This window comes from Glycine soja, chromosome 5, assembly GCF_004193775.1.
Source record: "Glycine soja cultivar W05 chromosome 5, ASM419377v2, whole genome shotgun sequence".
NCBI classification, from domain to species: domain Eukaryota; kingdom Viridiplantae; phylum Streptophyta; class Magnoliopsida; order Fabales; family Fabaceae; genus Glycine; species Glycine soja.
Window position 1 is genome coordinate 5,570,296 of NC_041006.1, and position 14,013 is coordinate 5,584,308.

The following is a 14,013-nucleotide window of genomic DNA, read 5'->3' on the forward strand; positions in this document are numbered from 1 at the left end:
ACAACCCTAATAAAAACATAAAAAAATAGATGAAATATATAATAAAAGTATTAAATCATCATAATAATTAAAGACATAAGTATTTAAATTAAAACATAATGTAAAATGCAACATAACTTTGACATGAGGATATAAACGAGGTAATTTAGAAAAGATATTAATAAAAGTTCAAAATTGATTTCGAATAAAAACAAAAGTGCATATTTGTATGATTGATACTAACATATTTGATTTAGCTTTCAATTTGTTATGCATAAATTTTAAGACAAAATCCAATGGTTCAACGGAAAATGAACACATAAGGATGGGTGTTGATGTTTTAGTCCTTCTGCTACCAACATACATTAAAACAATAAACCAAGCATGCTCTACTTTAGTTGTAACCTATGTTTTGAATAGCACCTCACTCATTACTTGTGCGGTAAAAAGATATGGGAATTCATGCTGCTACAATTAGAACCTCAATACAAACATGCTGAAATTCCATATTGCTTTAACTCCATAATTTTTCTAATTAAGATTAATTTAATTTTAGATTCCAAACATCTCAATTTTGAAACAAACCAAGTTTGATTTACTCTCAGGCTACCATGATTTCATCACCAAACCAAACCGTGGTCTACCATGATTGTAAGGGCCTTTTGTGGTCCCGAAATAGCATCACAAGATCTACTGCTCCAACATTGATTTGCTTGATCAGTTGCATCCTACAATGTCATATTCTAGCTAGCTGAAGAATTAAAGAGGAGAAAAATCCATGTTGTCATGATCCAGTCCTTGAACCCAACATAAGCCTCTACCTCCTATCAGAGTACTCGAGAGAAATTCAAAAAACCCTTTTCACGAACTTGCTTCTGCCAAAAAGTTTTAATGTAGGTACTTTTATAGACCTCCATCACATTCTAAAACACATTGTTGCCCACTTCAAGAGCTTAATTTGTCATGTTGTCTCAATACTTAAATTATACTGTGATTATTGATCTGTTTCTTCTATGATATACAGACATGATATGTGTATCGGACACAATACGTATCTGATATGGTGGTACGATTATTTTAAAAATATATAAGATATGATACATGTAAAATATATATTTAAAGATATATAAAAATCCATAAAACATAATAAATATATAATTACAATTCTTCAAATCCAAATTAGAAATATATTTTTTGGATGTTACTAAAAAAATAAAAAAAAAATTATAAAATCTCATCCATTTCTTGAAATCATTTATAAAGAGAATAATTTTCATTTTTTGTTCACCAAGGGACAATGTTTCTATATTATATGCATGGTATGTTTCATGTAGTTGTATTGAATTTTTAAAAAGCTTGGATACATCATCTACATATTTGTAAAGTATCCTAAAGAGTATCAGTATAGGATACTTGAAGCAAATTGAATTCTCAATGCTTCATATTTTTGAATACTTCATTGACACGTATTGGTAAAGTATCCAAAAATACCCTATTAAATACGTATATGTATTAAATATGTGAAGTAAATTGAAGTATCGATGTTTCATTCCTTTTAACATTTATCCATATTTGATTTCCATCCAACACAACTATAATAATATTTGTTTTTCTTCAAAGCTAATACACACATAATCACTCGTACAATTAGAGTGAAAAATGTTTCATTCTATTGATCACTTCTGATATGCCATGATGTATATTTATGCTAGTTGTCATATACCAATTGTGATTAACCGCTTTAATCTAATTGCCTCGCTTATTTAATTAGAAGTAAGTTTGCCACATAATATAACACAGCACCTTATCCGAAAACCTTATGAATTGGACTTCTATTTTATTTACTCTGTTTCTATGGTTAAAATAAGTACATACTATACTATACATTACTACATACTACTTTTGACATTAGAAAAAACGTTAACTTAAGAGAGGCTTCTCTGCATCATACTCACTCTCTAAGCCACCTCCTTTTGCAAAGCCTTCTTTCCCTTTGGCCCAAAGCACAAAGTAGAGCCCAGTGAACATGAGGAACATACCGGCAAAGCTGCAATACAGTATTGTACTAACAAATAAGATACTACTTTTTTTATGGATCAATGCTAGTTGCTAATTTATTATTGGGAAGGATTTGAACCCATGATTTCTTCCTTCTCTCTTCTTTCTTCAACCACCAAGCTAATTTTATAACTCCCACATAACGTATTCGAGAGAATATATATGATATGAAAAATCAATCAATAGCTAGGAATATATATTATGAAAGTACCTTCCAATATTAATGGTTTGTCCTAGAGTAACAACTGAGAAAATGACAGAGCAGACTGTGCCAATAGGGCTGAACATGGAGATCAACACTGGCCCTCTCTTCTCAAGTGCCCAACCATTGACGCTCAAGCATATTCCATTCACTGCACCTGCCTGTACATTAGAATTTATGCCTTTAACACCCATTCATCCATGTCATTGAGAATATAAAAAGTATTACATTAAACTCAAATTGAAGCCCTTTAAAATACTACAGTACATTATACAAATCACATGCTAAATTATTTCTCTAAGTGCAGTACTTATTTTGTGTCTGTCAAAACAAATAAGCATATAATCAATTGGAAAATTACCAGAAGAGAATAGGCAATCATGTCTCCAACACCCACAATTGGCCAACCTGTTTTGAATTCGTGATCTTCAACTAATTGAACTGCGGCAGTCATGAACGTCCCGAAAAACGAAGTTATTGCACACAAGGACATCGGTGCAGGAAAATCTCCTAGAGTAAAGGCCTGCAAGAATTGCAATTTTTGTTAATAACACATTTGGAAACATGTTGAGAAGTAAGAAATCATGTCTAGGTAAGTGCATGTCTGGTTGCACGTCTTCAACATTCATAAACCAGATTTTTCGCGTAACAAAATTTGTAAAAAGATAAAAGCTACACAGATCCAATAGGACGCGGCGAAATTTCAAACATACACTAACTTGTAATTAGTAATTTTTTAATAAAGATGGAAGATCACATCAACCAAACACACTATAAGAAATTTAATCAACTTGTTTGTGTCTCTTTTCCTATTTCATTGTAAGTTACCTGGAGGACAATGTTGCTTGATAATATGAGGATTGCGACCAAGAGATAGAGACAACCGATTATCTTGTGTCTGTCAAACGTTACATTTGGTGGAGATAATAATTGAATTGTTCCCTCTTTAGCGGTAATAGGTGTTGTAGAGATGCTTTGCAGTATGCTCATTGTGAGAGCCCCCAAGACACAAAGGAATGTGCCAATGATTTTCACTCTACTATATGTGCAGCTCAAGTCGACTTTTTCCAACCTGCCTAACATATAAATTTTCATTAATTAGCATGGAAATGATACAAATAATAATAATACTATACTTAAAAATCTTACATCTATTTTTATTTAATTAAATATATAAATTTGTATAGTAAGTTTATCCCTGTTAATGTCTCTTAATATGTACATGTGAGTGCACCATCCTCTGCAATAAAATAAACCCTTTATCCCCTAGTGTTAAGAGCAATATTGAAATTATCAAGCTCGTGTAAAAATACATATATTACCGAAAAATCCATGCGATGATGAAGATAAGACCTGGTGCAAGGTTTGGCATGGCTGTTCCCATTGCTGGCGAGGTTAGATTGATTCCTTTAAGGAATAGAGACTGGAACAATGTTACCCTGCATGCCATGATACCAACTATATATAAGAATAAAAAACATTATACTCTCTCCCCGTCCATTATAACTGTACGTGGTCCTTTTACACAAATAAAAAAAATTAATAAATGGATGAATGATAATATCAATTTTACAAATTTAATTTTACCACGATTAATTTATTTTTAATTTTTGCTGTCCATATTATTAGTATTAAAAAAATACGAGTGGAAAGAGATAATAAATATTATATTAAAAAATTAAAATAATAACTATTTTGAAAAAAAAAATCTGACATCACTATTATTATGTGATGGAGGGAGTAGCTCATTATTGGGTCGGGAAATTAGAAAATGGAGTGACAATTTGATTAGAAGTTATTGCAACACTTATTTTTCCTCAAATGCATCCATCAATTTCATTTTAACCTTTCTCTAATTCTTTCCTGTTCACGGTAAGAAGTTATTCCTCTTGGATTCCGATTTGTCATTGTTATTAAATTCAACACGCTAATGGTTCTATGAGCCACTAGTTCTACACAATAACAATTTATGTATTTCTAATTATTCTCACACTCCTTAAAATAGCACCTACCTTATAAGATAAGCGTTCCTTTAATAGGGGGTTTAGCACAAAGTACGGTGTTTGCACTTAATAGTATTTGGAAATAAGGACAATTTTGGTTCCATACACAAGCAAGATTTTGTCCAGAGAGATTCTCCGGATCAGATATTCCCTAAAACCGATGATAATGCATCCTCCTATAACAATTCCCTAAAATTAGCTTTCAGCATTTGCAGTGCTCTTAATTTCCTTACCATAACTGGGATTCAAAAACCCAGCATGCACTATGGTGGATTACCAGAAGGAGACGTTCAAAACCACTTCCATGCCCGAATTTTAAAAAATGGAAATTAATTGAAAAAATGTATACTTTAAACCCAAAAGAATTAAAAAAATAAAGGACCTAAAAACAGGAACTGAATTCATCTAATTCCATGATCCATCGTCCACTATTTTTTTAAAAAAAAAATTGAAAGTAAAAACGAAGGGGAGGGGGGTGGAAGAGTGTGAAGGAAATTGAGAAGTTAGTCATAAGATTTACCCACCCTCCTAACGAAAGCAAGAGAAGCTGTATAAGCAACTTGAAACTGACTCTCGTTGGCCATTTATACCTGCAAAAGGATACACATACCACCATGAAATTCATCATCAAAATAACAATTCCCGTGATCCAATCCCAAAAACAAAGAAAATAAATAGAGAGAGAGGAAGAAGGAGAAGAATGAACCAACCTTTCATAATAGAAGGCAAGGGGTAGGAGAATAAGGAAGGTAGCAAAGGAAGTAAAAATGACAAGGGTAAGAGATTCGAGGCCCAAAGACATAAGATAACTGAGCAACACAGCATTCCCTGCGTAAACAAATTGCACCCCTATCAACCCTCCAATTATTGCTATATCTTCAATCATTCCCCCATTCATCATCGCCACCATTGTCAATTTTCTTCCCAACAAATCAAAGAGGGCATGCATATATGGCACCCTATCCTCTCTTCATTATTCTCTTGTGCCTTTTGTTTTGCGTTCCTTTCTTAACTTCCTTTATTGCATTTGTCGGTTACAGAAAACAAAAATAAGAGCTAAAAAATTAATGTTGTATTCATTTGAGGTAACTGCTCTGCATATATGAAATCCTACTTAGAACTGAGCTACCCCTGATCACGTTTTTCTTTCCTACCAGTCTTCTTCGGTTGTCGGTTCTTCTTGAGAGGAAATTTAGTTGATATCTATGATCAGATATTGGCTGCGTGCATGCGTATCAACCCTTCTCTTTTTTTTTTGTAATCTTCATTTTACCCAGATATATATAAATAGTGGGAGTTGGTTAACGTTCAAATGGTTTTTGCCGAAAATCTAAATCTAGATTTTCTTTCCCTTGGATACAGAGAAGGATTATCCGTTACTTTTTCTTTTACAAATAATTTTAACTGTGATGTTTTTAATGTTATTTGAAAAGAATCGTTTTAACCTCATTATTTTGTTGAAGCTAACACGTGCTTCATGTTAAGACATAAAATTATTAGTTTAAATTATAATTTTGGTTCCTTAATTTTTTAAATTTATGATTTTGATTTTTTAATTTTTAATTATAATATTTGATTTCTTAATTTTATAAATTGATAATTTTGATTCGTTTAGTAGATTGTTATCTAATAAATGTGATTAATAGAGTTATTAAATTGATTATAAATTAAATAAAAAATATTAAAAAATTAATAAAATATTATTAATCCTAATGTGGTCGTGTTGTAAAGTCACATGCAGCTATGGTGGAAGTGAAAGAGGTGTTTGTGGAGAAGACGAGGAACACAATGTTATGAAGATTAGAGTTAATAACATTTTATTAAATTTTTTAACCATTAATAGTTTAATTTAATTTATAATTAACTTAATAATTCTATTAATCAAGATTATTTGTCAATAATCTATAAAAAAATTAAAATTGTCAAATTATAAAACTCACGTCAATTGTTACAACTAAAAATTCAGGGAATCAAAATCATGAATTTAAAAAAATAATCATGAATTTAAAAAAATAAAGACCCAAAAGTTATAATTTAGTCAAGTTATTATATTCCTTAATTTATAAGTATTTTGTCAACGAGGTCTAGGTTAGTATGTTCAATATGTGCCTGAGTTATTGTCAATTTTTTGGATCTTTGATTCCTACGTATCAAAAAACTTTATAAGTATCTTATAATTTTATTTTAATTATATAATTAATTTTTTTTGTTAAAAGTAAAATATCTTTTTTATTATCCCTTTTCTCCATAAATTTTTGGTATTATTTTTGTTAAACTCGTATCATTTATTTTTCTCTTTATATCCAAGATAGAAATAAAATGGTTCTGCTGCTCTAAAGTATGATAATGTAATATTTAATAAAATTATGAATTATTGGTCTATACGGCACTTTTCTTTATAATCTATAATTAGTTTATATAACACTTAAAACATAGAACTTATCAGATTTCAAAATAAAAAAGAATTTTTCACACTTAATATATTTTTTTCCCTGAGTACTTAATCTATTATTTATATACACTTATAATACTTCCATTTTATTTACTTTTTTTTACAAACTTATTCCAAATATAATCACAATAAAATTCCTCCTTCAATTACTTCAATTAAAGTGCTTTTTCAAGGAGTATTACTTTATTATAACAGAAATGTTGGATAATACAAATTGTTGTTGTGGAGGGAGACGTCTTGCTGAATTAATTGAGTAGAATATATGAATTATTATAAATGTATGAATTTAACAATGGAAACAACGTTAAAAACAACAACAATGAAAACAATATATTGCACACCGCACACAGTACACTTGATTTAATTCCACCAAACTTGTTCTTGGTTCTATAATTAATAATCAAATTTTACATTAATAAATAACACATGTACTAATATTGTAAAGTTTTCTATATTATTTTTTTGGTACAATTTTTTTATATTATTATTTAATCACATTTTTATATACAATAAATTTATTAGATTTTATAACAGTTGTCTTAAAAATTATGTAAAAAATAAAATTAATTGATTTTAGTATATGTCTATTAAACTTTATATTCATAATATTTGCTTTGATAATATAATTTTCATTAAATTAAAATTCCTATATTTGAACAATTTGTTCATACATTTTATATATATAAACAAATTATGCAAATATAGTAATTTCTATACGTTGACAGAGGAGGTTAGCTTACTTGGTAGTAGAGGTTTTTCAGCTGTATCAAAAAAACTTAACTTAGCAGTAGTATCCTCTCTGTTTAATTTAATGAAAGTCTTTGTTAAGACACAAAGTGTTTGTGAGACCACACTATAAGTCTATGTTCACAGAGGCAAGGTGTTTGTGGGACTCACTGTGTGAGTGTGGATCCCACAATCTTGTGTCTTTCTCTTTTCACCCAGACTTCCGTTAATTAAATGGAGAGAAGACTAACCCTTTACTAGGATAGTTGGATCCCTACTACGGTTATGTGGGCCGCGGCATATCTTCAAAACACCAATCAAACCAACACCGATTTGTTAGAAAAAGTTCCTAGTTCATTTAACGAACAGCTTGCGGGCATGTTCGCAGAGGAATGATGGAAAATACCTGCGAGTGGAAGAAATGCTGGTGGTGGATGGGTGTTCGGTGCTTCAGGCGTTGGACAAATCCCTGGATTCGGATTATCCAGAGAAAGAACTCAAACGCAGCGCTGGGCAGCAGCTGCGGTTGCATCATGATCTGTTCCTCTTGGTGAACCAAATTCCTTACCAATTGCTCAAGCTGTTGTGCGGAGACAAAGCGAGGCTAAATAGATCCATGCACAATTTTCTTTTGGTGCATGGTATAGACCAGGCATCGAGTGGGGAAGGGTCAATAGAGCAAGAGCACTATATAACAGTTGAAGAAGATGAGCAAGGCAAAGAGGAACCTGTTCATCTTTTAGGGACTTAGGGTAGAAAAGAAGTTTTCATATCTCCCGGATTTTGTGAATGGAATCTTAAAGATAAGTTTTTTAAGAAATGAAAGAATTACGCAATATTTTTAGTACATAAATAATTTAATAAAAAATAAAATGATATTTTTATTGTAGTAAAAAGATTATTAAAAAAAGTAAGATTTTCACTGTCCTGCAGCAAAATTTTTGTGAGAAATTTTAAGAATGTTATTTTTTAAAAATTAATACCACGAGAAACTAAAGTTTCCCTACATATAATTTTCCGGAAACCAAAAAATTTTCCCCTAGAAAACGTCCGGTAGACTATTTTAGGAGGGCACTCTTGAGAAACCAACCGCATAAGGAAATAAAGATGAGGCAGAAATGCCAGCACTTCAGAAAATACAGGTTTGGAACCAAATAAGTAAATGTTCAGATTCCTTCTACCCTAGCTTCATTGATGCACAACTACAACTTCGTTATTGTCTTTCTCAGCTCGCTCGTTGAGCAGCCAGAGGATGTGAAGGAGCTAAGGTGTGCAGGTGTGCTTAGTAACGAACTTGGCAGTGATAAAGAGATGGAAAATTTGTTTAATAAGCTGAATGTGTTGTTGGTGCCTGAAACTGCTGCTTTTGCTCTCATCAGAGACCAGATTGAAGTTCATTTTAAGTCCAAACGTTGAAAAAATCAGTGTCTTGAGATGGATCGGGGAAGCTTACCATAATTACTTTCGATCGCCTTGGACTGTGACTGCCTTGTTGGCTGCATGCTTGGTCTTACCCTCACCTTTATCCAGACCTTGTATTCAATCCGCTATAAAAGTCCCCAAGATAATCCATTTTATCTAGTAAATGAGGGAGTTTACTGTTTATATCAACACAACTTGTATTTAAATCCTAAATTAGCCATTAGTACACGTTTTGTGGTTTGAATGTGATTATCCTATGTTCTCTTTTCATGTCAAAGTTGTTGGCTATTTAGTTAGTTTCCAAGTTTTAATTCCTGAACTGAAGTCGGTGTAGCAACATTCTCTCAGAGATTGTATGCCTGCCTCCTATTCTAAGATTCCATCATTGCCTATTCAATAACGAATTATCATTTTGACAATTCTGATTTCTGAATGATTTGGCTAACATAAGTTTTATATGGAATAAGTTGTGTATGCATTCATTGTGGTATTGATGACCGAGGCTTAGCGATGTAATCATTGAATCTGGCTGAACTAATATTCATCAAATAACCATTCAGGGTACTAAATATAGAGTTTTTTTTTTTTTGTAACTACATCTATTAAATATTTTACTAATATAATTTTTCAAGAATGAGACTTTTGTTTGGTTTTTACAGTCAGCTTAACTAATCATACTGTTAATTTTATATTAGAGGTTTTGTTAATAAAATAGGGCGAGTAACATTTACGAGTTTTTTTGGCCTAAACTTGTTTAATTTGGTACCAATCCTCATATACTCAGACGCGCGAAGGGGAGAGATGTGGGCATCAATGAAATAGAGGTTTTACGGTAGGCAATGGCTTGAAGTGGCAGAGCCATTTTCGTTTGGGGTTGATGGTTCCAGTAGCAGTAAGTTATGTCTTGCAGTAAGAATCATACTCAAAGGATGTGTATTTGGGTTCCATTGGTGGCAAGATTTTGGTTTGCGGGGCTAGATGATGACAACTTGGAGTTGGGGCGCTTCAACTTTTGGGTAGTTTTATGTTAATCTTGGTTCGTTATTGAGTTCGGTGGAATTGTGGCTTGGAGTTGTGGTCATACTTAAAGGTGAAGAGGGTGAGAGGGTAGAAAGTTTTTGGTGCTTCGGGTCAGGACCTAATTATACAGGCACTTGCACTTTTGACTTGATCTCGTTTTGACAATCAAACATTTGTGAAAAAATCAGTTGGCATTCAACACAATTGGGGAAAGCAAGTGAAAAATGAAGGTAGGTGTAGACAGTTTGCAGTTCTAACTATCCACATAAATGAATGAACGTATAGATCAGAGCAAGTATCTTTTATTCAGCAAAAAATCATTTTCTCAGACTGAATGAATCACATTGAGTACAGCCGCTTACTGTGTATAGATGTTAACAATCATAAATCCAACCTTCTTACAAACACAAGGCTTTCTTCAATCTCTCTTCTGGTCACCTTGGAACTGATAGACCAAGCTCTAAAAATAAAACAAAGGCTCAATTAGTAATATGCTTGAGTAAAAAACCGTAACTAAAGCAAAGGACCAAAAGGCTGGAAAACAAAAAGTTTAAACAAGATAAATTCCTACATAAGCGCAGTTGCAATGATGCCAAGGTACAAGAAGAGGTAAATGGTTAATGTGTAATCTGAAAATTATAAGCTCTGTTCACTTCAAATGGCAATGGTACAATTTGCTCTAGAATAATATAGTTCTACATATGTTTCAAGCAAAAATTGAGACAGGCTATTAGGCTATGGTTCTCCAAACTATTCAGATTTCAGACAGACAGCAAAGACAAAAGATCCCACCTTAAGAACAGCATGCATGTCTCACGTCCCATCAATTCCATCTGATGAAAGTAGCAGTTATGTTATCGTATTATATTTATCTACTATATAAAGGGATCATTCAAAATATCGTATTAAGGCAAATATTAGCATTCAAGAGTTTGGTTGGCTATCATAACAGTCCTTAATTATCTATTTAACTTTCAATACCAAATGCACTCCCTAATTTCAATTTTTCTATGTACCACCGTAAGGCTTTTCCTTCATATTTCCAAATAAATCCCACTGGCAACAACTGATGAAAAATTTCCAACAAATCATTGTTAACAAAAAAACACGTTAAACCAGTACACTCACTCTGACCATCTTGTTCCTACTTATTTTCTAAATTTGAAGACACACATAAAATTACAGATGTTATTTAAGGGAAATGCTATTGCCAGCTCAATTACAAAAGCGCTGGAATCCTGACTGAAGGTGATTTCATTTTCTTTTAAAATTTAACAATGAGATTCATGAATCTAAATTAAAAATTTATTGTTTATAAGCACAATTATTTCAAATCATCAGTTTATCACCCTACCAATTAGGGTTACTTAGGGTAGATAGAGTCTATGAGATTATGGTAATAAGTTGAAATCAATATTAAAAGCTTTATATGTAAAATGTGATGGCTATATGTAGAACAAATGCATGGAAGAAACATAATGATTAATTCAGTGAGACATCAAAGCAAAATAGATTGTTAGCAAAATGCTCATCCTCCTTGCTGCTTGCATAGATGGAATAAAAAGAAGATTTGGAATTTTCTGAGAGAAATCACCAGACCATAAAAATAAATGAACAATTGGTTGCAGTGACAGGTGGAAGATAATTAAATCCTTCGCTTAGTAAACATTGTGAGAGGAAAGCATGGGAAATGGAAACTGTCGATGAATATAGGCATTATACAAGATTAATTTCACCAATTTTGATCCTCTCCCTTCTTTTACCCTCCTCCCACTTTTATTTCCCACACAAAATAAAAGGGAAGCCATTATTCCAAAGGAAATCCATTCAGACTTCAAATAAGTGCAGAAGCCACCAACAGAGTTTGTTTTTAGGACAACAGCAAAGGAAGCTCTATTCTAATATTGTTGAAGAGATTATATTGTGTTAAATGAACACTAATTTTTTTCATACTTGATAATGAAGCAGTAGGCCATAATTGGCTGGTCCCGCAAATTCCCAATTAACTATGTGCCTGCAGGAACCAAATTTTATAGTTAGTTAATGTCAAAACTCTCGGTTAAAGCACTTTCACTTCTTACTGACAGCCTCCAATTTCTTTTTTTTTCCCCACAAATCAACCGACTATGTAAGCTGCAACACCCCAACTATATAAACTAGAGGTTAATAGACCACAAAATGCTGTCTGAAAGACTCTAAAATTTAGAGATATTCTTGGGTAGACACAAGATGTTGAAATTAAGCTATTGTCTGAACAAATTATCAAAGCTTATTTTCTAAGAAATGCCTAATCCTAAACGTTCCCTACACCCACCTTTTTGGCTAAATTAACTAAAACTTTCTTTCCGGCTATAATTCTCCACAATGCATTTAAGTTTTAAGTAACTAGTATCAGCAATTAACACAGCAGTATTACCAAGAGGCCAAATGTTGCACAAATTTAGCAAGCAAAATGAAATAAACTAAAGCTTTTTAAATGATTTTGAAAAATCCAAATTCGCCAATTAAACTCAAATAAGAACCTCAAATGAAAAACTGCTAGTTGCGTAAGAAAAATACCAAAGCATGGGTCCTAATTAAACAAACAAATAGACTAAGCGTATTAGTTTTTTTTTCTTCTTAATTTTAACAGTTCACTCACAATTCACAAAGCTTATTCAAAAGCGGGAAAAGAAAAAAGAAAATCCATAGAAAAACTAAACCCAAGCCGAGAAGCAAAGAAGCTACTCACAGTTTGCGAATAATTTTGAAAAAGAAAGTATTAGAGGCCGGGAGAGGTGCAGCAGAGAGTACCCTGAGAAAGCGCTCGGCAGCTTCTGGAAGTCACGCTCAGACACGACGTCATTCTCGCCGCCGCCACCGCGCTGTGCAGCGGCAACATCGACTGCGCGCATCTCAGCTCCGGCGAAATCCTGCAACAGACCAAACACAACAACGAGAAATCGATAATTCTAAGGCTTGTTTGCGATTAGGAGCAGAAACGAACGTCGTAGGACGAAGGGAAACCTGGTCAATAAGGATTGGCGAAGAGGAGAAGAGGAGGAAGCTGGTTTGGAGAATGAAGAAGCGCGAATGTTGGATTTGATGGCTGATTTTATAGAAGAAATTGACGTTCGTTGCGCGATTCTGCTGCACGCGGAAGCCATTGACGATGAGATCAAATCGGAAGAGGAACAAGCAAGGAAGGGTTTAGGGTTTTGCTTTTGGCGAGAGATTATTTTAAAAATTTGTTTATTTGGTTCGAAATGAAAAGTATCGGGTCGGGTAGAGGACTGTTGGGCCTTTTGATGGGTTGGGCCTGGTATGTTCACTGTTGGATCAACATCGACTGCTGGCGTTAAAATGAAAATAATTTTTTCCCATCCTTTTATTCCCTTTGATTTTCTATGTGCAAAATGTTGTTTTTGTATATGTTAAATAACTGTTTGTTTATTTTGAGAAATTATTTTTATTTAAATTAAAAAAATTAATATATTCATATGTATTTATTTATTATAATTTTTAATTAAAATATATTTATATAAATTTTAATTATATGAAAATAATCATTAGATGCCAAAATACTAATTTATATTTTAAGCTTATCTTCAAAAATGTCTTTAACATCCAGGACCGGCTTAAAGTAATTTTTTTAAACGATACCTTCTATCTTCTAACTTCTTATATTTGTTCATTTTTTGTCCTTGAATGTTTATTAAATTTTCTTTTTAATCTTTTCTATTTAAGTTTAAATTTTATTATTTGTATTCTTTATGTAATTTTCCATTTTTTAGTTACTTTAATTTATTCAATAAGATGATTTTCTAACTGTCAAACACTTTCATTTATTAGCTAATTTTTTAGTTTTTTCAGCTAACTTTTCAATTAATTTTGTTAAATATAATTTTATTCTGTGATTAAAAACCTGATCAGTCAATGATTTATTTGCTCACTAAACACTTAATAGTCAATGAATGACATATATATAGAACCTGATCAGTGTATATTAACTAATTATTAAATTCCTTTAAGTGGCTAACTGAGACCGGAAGATAATAGGATCATTGTGTTCCCTTTTGACGATGACGGGATTGGAAGTTTGGAAATTGGAAATAATGGAATGGACAAAAAGGAGGGGGTGGAGGAGAAGGAAATAAGTAAAAACAAATTTG

At 32.2% G+C, this 14,013-nt stretch overlaps 2 protein-coding genes across 9 annotated transcripts; both read right to left on the minus strand.

Annotated features, from left to right (window-relative positions):
* Window positions 1-1,708: 1,708 nt before the first annotated feature.
* LOC114412170 (WAT1-related protein At5g47470-like) lies at window positions 1,709-8,185 on the minus strand. Of its 2 annotated transcripts, XM_028375966.1 has the most exons (9): window positions 7,827-8,185; window positions 7,672-7,723; window positions 4,953-5,070; window positions 4,767-4,832; window positions 3,562-3,678; window positions 3,068-3,311; window positions 2,601-2,762; window positions 2,249-2,400; window positions 1,709-2,026 (listed from the first exon to the last, which is right to left on the minus strand). In XM_028375966.1, the coding sequence occupies exons 1-9, from the start codon at window positions 7,953-7,955 to the stop codon at window positions 1,900-1,902; spliced, it is 1,167 nt and encodes a 388-aa protein (XP_028231767.1). In that variant the 5' UTR covers window positions 7,956-8,185; the 3' UTR covers window positions 1,709-1,899. The 2 variants fall into 2 exon arrangements, with proteins under 2 accessions (XP_028231767.1, XP_028231768.1); XM_028375967.1 differs by lacking the exons at window positions 7,672-7,723; window positions 7,827-8,185 and having other exon boundaries at window positions 4,953-5,465.
* A 1,921-nt stretch (window positions 8,186-10,106) lies between these two features.
* Window positions 10,107-13,066, minus strand: LOC114412171. Of its 7 annotated transcripts, XR_003666598.1 has the most exons (5): window positions 12,869-13,066; window positions 12,594-12,774; window positions 11,816-11,876; window positions 10,655-10,695; window positions 10,107-10,322 (listed from the first exon to the last, which is right to left on the minus strand). XR_003666598.1 is itself a non-coding variant. In XM_028375970.1 (4 exons), the coding sequence occupies exons 1-3, from the start codon at window positions 13,006-13,008 to the stop codon at window positions 10,676-10,678; spliced, it is 279 nt and encodes a 92-aa protein (XP_028231771.1). In that variant the 5' UTR covers window positions 13,009-13,066; the 3' UTR covers window positions 10,107-10,322; window positions 10,655-10,675. The 7 variants fall into 7 exon arrangements, 3 of the variants coding, with proteins under 3 accessions (XP_028231771.1, XP_028231770.1, XP_028231769.1); XR_003666600.1 differs by lacking the exon at window positions 10,655-10,695 and having other exon boundaries at window positions 12,656-12,774; XR_003666599.1 differs by lacking the exon at window positions 11,816-11,876.
* Window positions 13,067-14,013: the final 947 nt, after the last annotated feature.